We start from the raw sequence: 14,770 nt of genomic DNA on the forward strand, positions 1-14,770 counted from the left end.
ATCGGTTGATTGTGAGCGATGTATATTACATGTTTGAACAAATGTCACGGTAATGGTTGTGTGTTGGGAAGAAATGTGGCCTGTCCCTGAACTGTTCCAACCCTACTTTCCAATCTTTGTCCCAGTGGCCAAGAAAGCAGAATTATCCGTTACACAGTCTGCGACAAAATTAATCTTTAAGGGACTTAACATGGCTCAAGGAAAAATTTCCTAAGGGTCCGAAATTGCATGTACTTATGAGTCCGGTAAACTGGATCAGGGTGGGATGTAAGTCTGAGGTTATCCCAAACGTCAGAGAGGCTGAGGAAAATTTAGGTATGTGTCCAGTGACAGGATCAGCTTTAATGCTTTATAGGGATGACCTGCCCACTACTAAAGCTCAACCCACTACCACAATGACCCGCGGAACTACCTCAGAGCCACTGTGTAAACAAATCTCAGATAGATACAGGGGGAGTAGGATTAGTTCTGGAAAAAACAGAAATGATAGTTACTCTAGCCAGAATATAGACAGAAGGATATATAGGTGCCATCCTGGTGTGGTAGCACAATACGGCAGCTATTTGACCACCTACTCCAGAGACAACTTAGTCGTAGTGAGTTCACATCGGAAAGAAAAAGGAGGAAGAGAGCGTTGATAGAGTCAGTGGAAGCAGGCTATGCATCAGGGGAAGCGACTGTTAACACCCTTGACATAGCAGAATTGGAGGCTCAGTTAAGTTTCTTCCAGGAAAAGATAAGGATAACAGTAGGTCAGGAAAACTGGGATGAAGAAAAGATGGATAGAAAAGGACAGCAAGTGGCACAGGTAGCCCTGAGCACATCAAAATGTTAAGACCGCTTCAGAATGTCACTAACAAGATTATAGACAGGATGGCTTATGAGGCAACCCATGATAATAAAGTGTCATTTTGTTCAACATATGCTAGCTGGCTTCTGTCGATGGTTAGCGCAATTAGATGCTCATAGAGTACCGGGCTGGGTGTCGGATGAGTAACTGAGAACGTGGACCCTATGTCACCTCTGAAGTCTCACTCTCACCAACCAGGTTGTGAGCACCTGTGATGATAATAAAGGTCAGCTTTATACTGGTGCGGTGCTTCATATACCCAAATATGGGGACAATCTGAGACATCTCAATACGTTCATAATGTGGATAAAAACCATGAAGGAACGTGGATATCATTAAGTAATGCACCAACCCATGCTGTAGTTCTAGAGCAATCTAAAATCGGGGGTGGATTTGTCCCAATGCCATCAAGGGGGTCATCATTGGGCATGTCCGAAAGAAATGAACAAATGAACAAACTCAGTGTGGATTTGCCTCTTATGAGAATTGTTCATTGACTATTCTGCCAGTGAATAACCAAACTTTTCTTAAGTGTGCCTTAGTAGGAAACACCTACCATGTCGCCACGACAGCCCCAGGATACCGAAAAGGAAGGTCTTTGTGTGCCTTAAATGGACAGAATGTGGCAATCAGCAATGAAAACTGAAAGAACTTCAGATGCTGTAAATCGGGAACAGAAACAGAAGTTGCTAGAAAAGCTCAGCAGGTCTGGCAGCATCTGTGAAGAAAAATCAGAGTTAACGTTTCATAGATAGTAGGAACTGCAGATGCTGGAGAATCTGAGATAACAAGGTGTAGAGCTGGACGAACACAGCCGGCCAAGCTGCATCAGAGGAGCAGGAAGGCTGACATTTCGGGCCTAGACCCTTCATGTCCAGTGACCCTTCCTCAGAACTGATGCTGCCTGACCTGCTGAGCTTTTCCAGCAACTTCTGTTTTTAGCAATCAGCAACATCTCTTCTAACTTAACCATTAGCCACCGAGTTTTGTTTAAGCCAGAACCTGATGAGAAACTGCGCATAACTCTATCCACCCACCCAAATGATACAGATGATGATTTTCTGATGCATAGCAACAGAACTTCCACCTATTCCACACTTCACTGCAGACTGGGTGAAGATCATTTTTGAGGCAAAGGAAGTTATCCATAAATGGGCAACACACGATAAGGAAATTAAAACTCATGCAGAAGAGGCAAATAGAGACTGGCAAGTTTCTAGAGTAAAATTTGGAACTGGGGACTTAACTCTCAGGTCCATCCATGGATCAGAATTGAGCCTCATGTGATTGTTGCACTACTACAATTTGTAATACTTGTTGTAATAGTCTATTGTTTGTTAAAATGCAAAGTCAAGAAATGGAAAGGACTGACTAGTGGGATTGGTCTTAGATACCAACAGATAACTTGTATGGAAGTGGTTTTGTAATCGTGCTTGTTATAGGTAGGAATAATGTAAATATAGCTAGTTCATAGTATTTACTATTAGTTCATTTGTCATTTGTATTTATATTAAGTGCATCTTACAAGATGTGAAAGGTGTATACAATGTATTTGCAATGGAACAAGACTGATTTGTAACTTTGTTTACATTTATGACCATGGTTTTGATAAGTACAATGATCTAAATGGCATTTCACATAACACAACTGAAGTAATGCTTTAGAGATAGAAGGAACTGCAGATGCTGGAGAATCTGAGATAACAAGATGTAGAGCTGGGAACACAGCAGGCCAAGCAGCATCAGAGGAGCAGGAAAGCTGACGTTTCGGGCCTAGAATGCTTTGTTGAGAATACATCGCTGTAAGGAGCTAAAGCTGACCACTGTCTGGAGTTGCCATGGAGGATGTAGAAAATCCAATAGAGATGATCCTCAGATAAATCTTTGGATCATAGTGGGGGAGATATTGGATAAGGCTGAAGATAATAAGAACTGACAGGAACTGATAAGAAGATTAACAATGGGCTGTTATGTGAATTATGCTGAGTCAGTCAGGTCTGCTAAGAGTTAAAACTGCAGGAAATCAGGAACTGCTGTCTCTACCAGATAAGTCATACTTTGGACAAAACATTCAGGATTGCTCACTTGCACAGATAAGTCCACATATGACATGCATTTGGACATAACGTTCCGGATTGGTCACATGCACGCATAATTCCAAATAAGACACACACTTGGCACAGAGACTCTTGTATAAAGAGCCTGAAGAAATCCCTTTGTTCAGCAACATTTCGAAGATTAATGATGTTGAAGAAGTACCCTATGTCAGAAGGTGTTGTGAAGACATCAAACAGAGGTTTAGCCTAGCAGGCTGTGAACTCTCCCGGCTAATAACATTTGGGATTAGTTACACAAATCAGGGTAATGAAAGACAAATACTGAGATATCTCTAATAGTTAAATGTGTGTGTTATTCATTTAAGTCCTTAAAATGAATTGTGGTTTTACAGGGGTCCAAGTGTCTCCACTGTATCTTCGTCTATGTACAGTGTTGTCTCTCAGTGACGGACAACAATGTACATAGCAGCTAACAAGTCAAGGTTGAATTAGTTGTTTCTCTTGAATTATTTAATCAATCTGTAGAGTACTAAAAAAACTCTCTAAAAGACTGTTCATTCCACAACTCCCTTATCAGCTGCACACTCCCCACCAACCCCTCCACCACACCTGTTACCTTTCCCTGCAACCAGAGGAGGTGCTACACCTGCCCCTACACCTCCTCTCTCACCTCCATCCAAGATCCTTCCAAATCCAGCAGAGATTCACCTGCTCTTCATCTGACTTCATCCACTGTTGCTTCCGATGTGATCTCCTCTATATCGGGGAGACCGGTTCACAGAGCACCTGCACTCTGCATGCACCAACCAACCTGACCTTCTGGTTGCCATCCACTTTAACTTCCCCCTCCCACTCTCCTGGTGACATGTCCATCCTTGGCCTCCTCCACTGTCAGAGTGAGGCCAAATGTAAACTGGAGAACAACACCTGATATTTCATCTTGGGAGCTTACGGACCAATGGTATCAAGCCAATATTAACTTCACCAGCTTCAAAATCTCTCCATCCCTCAACCTGTCCATCTTCTAACTCACCTATGCACTCCACCCTTCCCAGTAACCAGCCACAATAACCCATTACCTGCATCCATCTATCTCCAATACACCTATCCTTCCCCCAACCCCAAACCCCTCTCTCTATTTATTTCTGGGCTCCTCCCCCACTCCCCCTCCCCAGTCCTGGTGAAAAGTTTTGGCATGAAACATTGACATCCCTGCTCCTTGGATGCTGTCTGACCTGCTGTACTTTTCCAGCTCCACTTTTATTGACCCATTGCCACTAAAAGATTCAAACCAGTTTCTTACAGTAAAAATAACCCCCCTTTATCATTGTATCTTCTGTATTCTCTGTGATGAATCTGAACTAATTAATTGGCAATTAACACAGTGCAGAAAGATACAAGTCAATTACAGATGGACAACTCAGGTCCACGGACCAATAGTAATATGGGGCTGTGTGTGTGCGTGCGTGTGTGTGTGCGTGTGTGTGTGCGCGCGTGTGCGTGTTGGGGGGGGTTATGTGATTTTAAACTGTATAACTTAAGATTTTTTTTGTGTGCCCTTGCGCCTTTTGTGCCTTTTGCTGTATGCTGTAACTGGGCTGTAAATCACAAATAAAGGTCATCTGAATCCACCTCGCGACTCAGACTCTCGTTGAAAATACCCTTCCAGTCACTGTTGACAGTATCCGACTGTGGACAAAAAAAGATCCTGTCCTAGCGAAAACAGCTGATAGTAATGGGGGAAACGGAAGGGACTTTGTAACCAGGATTGAAACCTGTCTGCACCTGGCGAGACCAAATCACCATAAATGACGGCATATAACTATGGGGGGCAAGGGTGATTGTCCTGAGCAAAGGACGCTGCCAAATACTGGCTGAACTACACCATGGTCACCCAAGGGTTTCCAAGATGAAGATGCTAGCAAGAAGCTATATATGGTAGCCAGGGTTAGATGCTCAGAGTGCCATCAAGGACAAAAATTGCCACCAGCAGCGCCCCCACATTTGTGGGAATGGTTGGATACACCCTGGTCTCAGTTGCATGTCGACTATGCCGGTCCTTTCATAGGCACCACGTTCCTGGTCATTGTGCACACCCATTCAAAGTGATTGGATGTGCATAACGTTCGCTCGGTAAACTCAAGGGTGACAACTGAGAAGCTGCGAGCATTGTTCACAGTACACAGCCTCCTGGAAGTATTGATCATCGACAATGGGATATCATTTACCGCTGGCAATTTGAATATTTCCTAAAGTCAAATGGCATTTGGCACATAAGGACAAATCCATACCATCCATTTTCCAATGGTCTTGCAGAAACAGCAGTCCAAACATTGAAGGCAGGCTTAAAGAAGCAGCGTACAGCGTTACTTGATACCAAACTGTCCCAGTTCCGGTTTGATTATAGGACTATCCCACACGCAACAACAGGGATAACTTTGGCAAAGTTGCTGATGGGGAGAATACTCCACACCAAGTTAAACCTGATATTTCCAGATCTAGGTGGGGACAGTAAACAGCAGCAGGAACTCCAATGCCGGCCACATGCCTCAACTAAGCAAGAGAGGCAATTTAATTCAGGGGACAATGTTTGATGCGAGAACCATGGAAATGGCCCTGTATGGGCACAAGGCACGATTGATGCAAGGTCAGGTCCCCTGACTTGCAAAGTTCAGGTAGGTGATACAGTCCTGAACAAACATAGAAATCACCTGAAAGCTGTTACCCTGCAAACAGGGCAGGAGCAAAACATACCTGGCCTCTCAGAACAGCCAGAAGGCCTGTCAGAAACCGTAGGTTCTCCCCCACCATCTACTGACAAGGAAACCTCAAAGTCCCAGATGGATGCAGCCTTGATACCAGTACCACTGGAAGAAGTGGAAGAAATTCTCCTGAGACACTCCGGATGCAAGAGACGGGCTATAGTCCAGTACACACTGCCCGTGTCAGAGACTGAGTCAGAAAAACTGGACCTGGAGTGAAAATGTCACAAGAAAAGCCACAAGAGAAAGTCCAGGCCTACATCGCCGGATTTGGGAGGAGGGGATGTAGTGACTGGAACTAGCTGGATCTTGTTGATTACCCCTTTATTGGGGTTGTTAACATGGGCCAATCAAGAACGCCCTGGCTGACCAATATAACCAGGGGATGGACTATCACCTACACAAAAGAAAAAATTTAAAAAAGAGAAAAAAGATTTAACCAGGAGATTTAGAATCTCCTCAGTTCAAGGGACTGACTTTGAGCTGGCTGGTCACAGCCAATGTACTGTGCACTAGTAAATAAAGGGCAACTTGATGACAAGGTACTGGTGTCTGTGTAGTTATTTCAAATGTAAACATCAAAAACATTTCCGATAAAAGAGCTTGGGTGAAAGCGTTTTAGTAAGACAATTTAAAACTTGGTATTTAGGATGAATAGGTGGGGAGAAGCTGGATTAACATTAATTAATAGCCTTTAGGTAATTATCAGTACATTTAGCCTATGCACATTTATATTTGTATGATAATGGTGGTAGTTTTAATTTGCAGTAGTTTTTAGTGTATTAAAGATCGAGAATTTAACCAGACTTCTGTAGACAATCAGCCTTGTATGCAGAGACTGGTTCTGATAAGAAACACTCCAGAAAAACCTTGAGAAAGGTGCTTTTAGCAGCTAGTTCAGTGTTTGCAAAAGAGAAGAATCTGATCCCACAATAATCAAGACTTTTTAAATAAATGTTTGAAAGTATGTTGAAATTATAAATGCAGCCGACAAACGAACATCAGGGATTTTAACTGAGTTCCTATGGACAGGCAACTTTAGACAGTAGGGAGGAAGTCCCATTCTGCTAGCAGAGATGGTTGTATAACATCAGTACTGGAATGTTCCTAATAACAGGGAGGCCTGATAACAGGAAGTTCTTATAGCAGGAGCGTTGAATACTGGGGGCAGATCTCAGTATTGGAATGTGGTTGCGTAAGATGTATTGTGAGAGGCCAAGGAAAGGTGATAAAGATGTCTAGCAAATGTCATAAGATCATGGGAAGACCTAGGATTGTCCATGAAGTTGTGTATCATTTATCATGTATTCACAAGATTGGATGTGTATGTCAGAGGGGATGTGGCAAATGCTGATGTCAATGTTGCATATAACCATTGTAACATGATACGTATAAATATCCTGTACTTTACTGGGAAAGGTCAAGAGTCCTGCAGACCTCTCCCATGCTGCGCTAGTAAGGAGTTTTGAATAAGGATCAATATGCGCTGCTGAACAAAGCACTCAAGACTCCTCTTTAAAATACATCTCAAACAAGTGGTTTACTGAATGTTTACTAGAAACATAGAAAGTTGGAGCAAGCCATTCAGGTTTTTGATCCTTCTCTCCCATTCAATCTGATTCAATGTTTTGGCCTCAACTGCTTTCTGTGACAGAGAATTCTATAAGCTCACTACTCTCTGGTTGAAGAAATTTCTCCTCATTTTAGTGCCAAATGGCCCACCCCATATCCTTAGACCATGATCCTTGGTTCTAGACTGTCTTGTCATCAGGAACATCCCTCTTATGTTTATGCTATCTAGTCCTGGTAGAATTTTATAGGTTTCTATGAGACTCCTCTCCCCGCCCCCCACAAACTGTCACATCCCCCATTCCTCTAAACTCCAGTGAATATAGCGCTAACTGATCCAGTCTCTCTTTCTACGTCAGTCCTGCCATTCCAGGAATCAGTCTGATAAATGTTTGTTGCAGTTCCTCCATGGGCAGAAGATCCATCGTCAGATAAGGAGAGCAAGATTTTACATAACACTTCAGATGTCGTCTCACAAAAACCCTGTACAATTGCAGCAAGACATCCCTGCTCCTCTACTTGAAACTTCTTGCTATGAAGGCCAATGTACCATTTGCTCTCCTCACCTTCTTCATGTCATCCACAAACATACTTGCCATCTTTCCTCATATTCTCATCTACATCATATGTATAAATCATGAATAAGAAGGGACTGAGCGCTGATCCCTGTAGTATGCCACTGGACACTGGCTCCAGTCACACAGACTTCTACATTCACTAAGAAAATTTTGGATCCAGGTTGACAAGTTACCCTGGATCCCACGAGATTTTTTTTTAACAGTTTCCTACGTGGAACCTTGTTAGGCCTTGCTGAAATCCATTCAAACTGGTTCACCGATGACACCACCGTTTGTAGGCTGGAAATCAAACAATTATGAGTCAGAATACAGGAAGGGCTTGGCGTCATGGTGCAACGATAACAATCATTCTTTCAATGTCAGCAAAAGAACTGATTATTGACTTCAGGGAGAAAGGAGGAGGACACACCCCTACCTACATCAGTGAAGCTGAGGTGGGGAAGGTCGAGAGCGTCATGTTCCCAGGAGTGATGATAACCAACGATCTGTCTTGGACCTCCAACATAGATGCGACAATAAAGAAGGCACAACAATGCCGTTTCTTCCTCAAAAAGCTTAGGAAATATAGCATGTCCATAAGAATCCTCACCAACTCTTACAGAGGCACCATAGAAAGCATTCTGTCTGGGTACATAACGGCTTGGTACAGCAACTGCTCTGCCTAGGAGCGGAAGAATTTACAGAATGTACACACCCAGACCATCATGAAAGCCAACCTCCCATCCACGGACTTCACCTACACTTCTCATTTCCATGGAAAGGCTGCCAATATTATGAAAGACCCCTCCCACTCTCTTACAACCTGTTTTGTCAGGCAGAAGATACAGAAGCTTGAACACACGGACCAAAAAGTTCAAGAGCTGCTTCTTCCCTGCTGTTATTAGACTGCTGAATGGACCTCTCTTTTTTCAAATCTAATGTTGATTTTGTTTTTGTACACCTCCGGTGCAGCCATAACTCTGTACACCTTGCTCTATCTAAACACTCTATGACCTGTATATCCTTGTATGTTATGATCTGCCTGTACTGTTCACAAAACAAAACTTTTCACTGTACTCAGTTACATGTGACAACAATAAATCAACCTCATCACCCTCATTCAGACACTTGATCACCTCCTCTCAAAATTCCACCAGATTTTTTAGGCGTTGCATCCCTCTGACAAAGCCAGGTACTATCCCTGTCAAACTTCGCCTCTTCAAGTAGAGATCAATTCTCCTCTTTGGAATTTTCTCCAACTGCTTTGAAATTTACTGATCTGTAATTCCCTTCTTCATCTCTACCATTCCTTTTGAAACATGGAACCACATTATGTGTCTTCCAGTCTTCTGGCATCCTCCCTGTGGCCAGAGATGATTAAAAAACTTGAGTCGAGGCCCCTTTAATTTCCTCCCTCCATCTCCCACGGAAACCTAGGATACAACTCATCCAGGCCTGGAAATTTGTCCAGTCTTAAATCTGCTGAAATCTCCAATACCTCCTCATTTCTTGTATCAATATGATCAAGAATTTTACAGTCCAACTTCTCAAATTCTGTACTTGCATTCTCCTTCTCCCGAACAAAGAAGGATGTGAAGTACTCATTTAACACTCAAAAATGTCTTCCAGTTTCATGCACAGATGTTCTCTTAATCCTTAGTAGGCCCTACTCTTTCCCTGGTTATGCTTGTTCCCTTGTTATACTTACAGAGTATCTCGAGATTTTTCCTAATCTTGCCAGCCAGTGTTTTCTCATTCCCTTTTTTGCTCTCCTAATTGCTTGCTTGAGTTCCTCCCTGCACTTTCTATACTCCTCTAGGGCCCCCATTTTTTAGCTCCCTTAGTACCTGTTACACATCACTCTTTTCCTTTTTATCCAGTTTTGAATAATGTTAGACCTCCATGGTTCTCTGGGCTTGTAGCTCCTACATTTAACTCTAAAGAGAATATGTTGGGCTCGTAATCCCCCCAGGACCTTTTTGAACACTTCCACTTTTCTGCTTAGATTTAGTCTCAAGTAGCTGTTCCCAGTCTATTTTGACCAGAACCTGTCTTATTTTAATAAGATCTCTCTTACTCCAATCCAAAACCCATTTTTGCAGACCATCTTTTCCTTTTCCACAACAAACTTGAAATGGCCTAGGATGCCACTCAATAAAAGGGCAATTAGGGATGGGCAATAAGTACTGGACTTACTAATGATTCCTACATCTCATGAGCAAGTTTTTAAAAAAGACTTGAAAGATTTTTTTTTGAAAATGATCAATGTATCAAAAATGAATTTCTGTGTGGGATTTTCTATCCAAACAATAAAATGAAAAGTGGAAGTGATTATGCGACTTGTCTCAATTTCAATACCGCAGATTGGGAGTAAGGAAGATTTACAAGAGGACTGATATTGCACTAAATTAATGGCAACGATCATCCAGCTATCTTACCTGCTGTCCAGAACTAGCCCATTTTCAGGGTTGCGGATGTTGTAGATTGCTATAGTTCCATCATAGTGGCCCACTGCCAGCAGGTTAGGGCTATCTTCAGAGAACTCCAGAGCAGTAACACCACTTTCACAGTTATAGATGCGCTCAGGCCACTAATACAAATATAGAAATAAATTTTTGAGTAAAGTAAAACCATATCCATTAAGAAACATTCTTATTAAAATGATTATTCTTCTATTGAAATCTAAGCCACCAGGAGTAAAAATAAAGATGATTTGCAGCTATAAAATATCATCAATTTTGCACATTCAACAGAAGTTAACGCAGAGTGGAGGCATAGAGTCATACAGAGGTACAGCATGGAAACAGTCTCTTCCACCAAACTCGGCCATGTCGACCAGATATCCTAAATAAATCTAGTCCCTGTTTTAGAGAAGATTTGTAGCTCAGGTTGTGGATGAGGTTGTAGACTTGCTCGCCGAGCCGGTGTGTTTAACTGCAGACGTTTCGTCACCCTGCTAGGTTACATTGTCAGTGCGTCCCTGATGAAGAATTGTGTTTTGTTCTGCTTGTTATTTATATGCCTCGGTTTTCTGGGGTGGTTGGCATTACTTCTGGTTCTGTTTTTCAGTGGTTTGTATGTTAAGTCCAGTTCAATATGTTTGTTGATGGAAGATGAGGTGCTGCACTTTGGAAAGGCAAATCACGGCAGGACTTATACACTCAACAGTAAAGACCTTGGGAGTGAAAATTTTTAAAAGGAATGGATACCCAAAACGTACAATCCGCTGTTACCTCCGTGACAGACCACAACAAGAAGACACAACTCGGCCAGACACACTAGTCACCCTACTGTACATCAGAGACACATCAGAGATGACCACAAGACTACTCAGACCCCTAGGTATCAGAGTAGCTCACAAATCAACAACCACTCTGCAACAGCTACTGGAGAATGTGAAGGACCCCATGCCCACAACCAATAAAACTAACATAATATACAAAATACCATGCAAGGACTGTGAGAAACATTACATAGGCCAAACTGGAACAAAACTGACAATAAGGATACACAAACACCAACAAGCCACCAAGAGACACGACCAATTCTCACTGGTCTCAAGACACATGGACAAATTCGACTGTGACAACACATCCATAATAGCACGAGCCAAACAGAGACATGCCAGGGAACTCCTGGAGGCCCGGCATTACAACTGGAACTCCATCAGCAAACACATTGAACTGGGCTCGATATACAAACCACTGAAAGACAGAACCGGAAGTAATGGCAACCACCCCAGCAAACCGAGACATATAAATAACAAGTGGAACAAAGCACCAACCCTTCACCAGAAGTGCACTGACGATATTACCTAGCAGGGTGACAAAACATTTGCAATCAAACATACCAGCTCAGCGAGCAAGCCTACAACCTCAAATCTAGTCCCATTTGCCAGCATTTGGCCCATATCCCTCTAAAACCTTCTTATTCATGTACACATCCAAATGCCTTTTAAAATGTTGTAATTGTACCAGCCTCCACCACTTCCTCTGGCAGCTCATTCTATACATGCACCACCCTCTGCATGAAAAAGTTGTCCCTTAGGTACCTTTTAAATCTTTCCCCTCTCACCTTAAACCTTTGCCCTCTAATTTTGGACTCCCCCCACCCCAGGGAAAAGACCTTGTCTGTTTACACTATCCATGCCCATCATGATTTTCTAAACCTCTACAAGGTCACCCCTCAGCCTCAGAAGCTCCAGAGAAAATAGCCCCAGACTATTCATTCTCTCCCTATAGCTCAAACCATCCAACCCTGGCAACATCCTTGTAAATCTTTTCTAAATACTTTCAAGTTTCACAACATGCTTCCTATAGCAGAGAGACCAGAATTGCATGCAGTATTCCAAACGTGGCCTAACCCATGCCCTGCACAGCTGCAACATGACTTCCCAACTCCTATATACAATGCACTGACCAATAAAGGCAAGCATACTAAATCCCTTCTTCACCATCCTATCTACCTGCAACTCTACTTTCAAGGAACTATGAATCTGCACTCTAAGTCTCTTTGATCAGCAACAGTCCCCAGGTCTTTACCATTGAGTGTATAAGTCCTGCCCTGATTTGCCTTCCCAAAATGCATCACCTCACATTTATCTAAATTAAACTCCGTTTGCCACTCCTTGATCTATTGCCCATCTGATCAAGATCCTGTTGTACTCTGAGGTAACCTTCTTCCATATCCACTACACCTCCAATTTTGGTGTCATCTGCAAACTTACTTCCTATTTCACATCCAAATCATTTATACAAATGACAAAAAGCAGTGGACCCAGCACCAATCCTTGCGGCACACTGCTGGTCACAGGCTTTCAGCCTGAAAAGCAAATTCCACTACCACCCTCAGTCTTCTACCTTAGAGCCAGTATTGTATCCAAATGGCTAGTTCTCCCTGTATTCCATGTGATCTACCTTGCTAACCAGTCTACCATGAGAACTTTATCGAACGCCTTACTGATGTCCATATAGATCACATTCACCGTTCTTCCTTCATCAATCCTCTTTGTTACTTCTTCAAAATACTCATTTAAGTTAGTGAGACATAATTTCCAATGCACAAAGCCATGTTGGCTATCCCTAATCAGTCCTGCTTTTCTAAATACACACAAATCCTGTCCATCCGGACTCCCTCCAACAAACCTATCCACGAGTGATGTCAGGCTCACCAGTCTATAGTTGCCTGGCTTTTCCTTACCACGTTTCTTAAATAGTGGCACCATGTTAGCCAACGTCCAGTCTTCGGGCACCTCACCTGTGGCTATCATTGATACAAATATCTCAGCAAGGAGCCCAGCAATCACTTCACTATCTTCTCACAGAGTTCTGGGGTATACCTGATCAGGTCCCAGGGATTTATCCAGCTTTATGCATTTTAAGATGTCCTCCTCTTCTGTAATATGGACATTTTTCAAAATGTTGCAATTTATTTCCCCACGTTCTACATCTTCCATATCCTTCTCCACAATAAACACTGATGCAAAATACTCATTTAGTATCTCCCCCATCTCCTGCAGTTCAACACATTGGCGACCTTGCTGATCTTTAAGGGGGCGTATTATCTCCCTAGTAACCCTTTTGTCTTTAATGTATTTGTAGAATCCCTTTGGATTCTCCTTAATCTTATTTGCCAAAACTATCTCATGTCCCCTTTTTACCCTCCTGATTTCTCTCTTATGTATACTCCTGTTGCCTTTATACTCTGCTAGAGATTCAGTCAATGTCTGCTGTCTATGCCTGACATATGCTTTGTTCTTTTCCTTGACAAAAACCTCAATTTCTCTAGTCATCCAGTATTCCCTACACCTACCAGCCTTGCCCTTCGCCCTAACAGGAATATACTGTCTCTGGACTCTCGTTATCTTATTTTTGAAGGCTTCCTCCAGCCATCCTTTACCTGCAAACAATTCCCCCAGTCAACTTTGAAAGCTCTTGCCTAATACCATAAAAATTGGGCTTCTTCCAAATTAGAAATTTAACTTTTAGATCCAGTCTATTGTTTTCCATTACTATTTTAAAACTAATAGAATTATGGTCACTGGCCCCAAAGTGCTCCCCCACTGACACCTCTGTCACCTGTCTTGCCTTATTTCCCAAGTGTAGGTCAAGTTTTGCACCTTCTCTGGTAGGTACATCTACATACTGATTTACAAAATTTTCTTGTACACACTTAACAAATTCCTTGCCATCCAAGCCCTTAACACTATGGTAGTCTCAGTCTATGTTTGGAAAGTTAAAATCCCCTATCGTAACCACCCTATCATTCTTACAGATAACTGAGAGATCTCCTGACAAATTTGTTTCTCAATTTCCCGCTGACTATTGGGGGGTCTACGGTACAATACTAATAAGGTGATCATCCCCGTCTTATTTCTCAATTCATCCAAATAACTTCCCTGGACATGTTCCCAGGAATATCTTCCCTAATTATAGCTGTAATGTTACCCCTAATCAAAAACGCCACTCCCCCTCCTCTCTTGCCCCCACTTTCTATCCTTCCTATAGCACCTATACCCTGCAACATTAAGCTGTTAGTCCTATTCATTCCTGACCACGTCTCTGTAATTTCTACAATATCCCAGTCACATGTTCACAACCATGCCCTGAGTTCATCTACATTATCTGTTAGGCCTCTTGCATTAAAATAAATGCAGTTTAATTTATCAGTCCTACCTTATTCTCTGCTTTGTTCCTGTTTGCCCTGACTGTTTGACTTGCTCCTTTTCCCAACTGTACCAGTCTCAGACTGATCTCCTTCCTCACTATCTCCCTGAGTTCCACCCAAAACCCCTCTCCCCCTTACTAGTTTTAATCCTCCCAAGTAGCACAAGCAAATCTCACCGCAAGTATATTAGTCCCCTTCCAATTCAGGTGCAATCTTTCCTTCTTATGCAGGTCGCTTCAACCTCTTGTGCTCCAGTGAAAAAAGTCCCAGCCTATCCAGCCTCTCCTTTAACTCAAACGTTCCATTCCTG

The 14,770-nt window shown here is 42.5% G+C and overlaps 1 protein-coding gene across 1 annotated transcript in view; it reads right to left on the bottom strand.

The window, feature by feature from the left end:
* dnai4 (dynein axonemal intermediate chain 4) overlaps nucleotides 1-14,770 on the bottom strand; it is a 138,201-nt gene that overhangs the window by 60,061 nt on the left and 63,370 nt on the right. Inside the window, exon 11 of the mRNA XM_048602428.1 lies at nucleotides 10,233-10,384. Coding sequence (XP_048458385.1) covers nucleotides 10,233-10,384 — 152 coding nt within the window. The remainder of the gene's footprint in view (nucleotides 1-10,232; nucleotides 10,385-14,770) is intronic.

Source organism: Rhincodon typus, chromosome 10, assembly GCF_021869965.1.
Source record: "Rhincodon typus isolate 14 chromosome 10, sRhiTyp1.1, whole genome shotgun sequence".
Taxonomy (NCBI): domain Eukaryota; kingdom Metazoa; phylum Chordata; class Chondrichthyes; order Orectolobiformes; family Rhincodontidae; genus Rhincodon; species Rhincodon typus.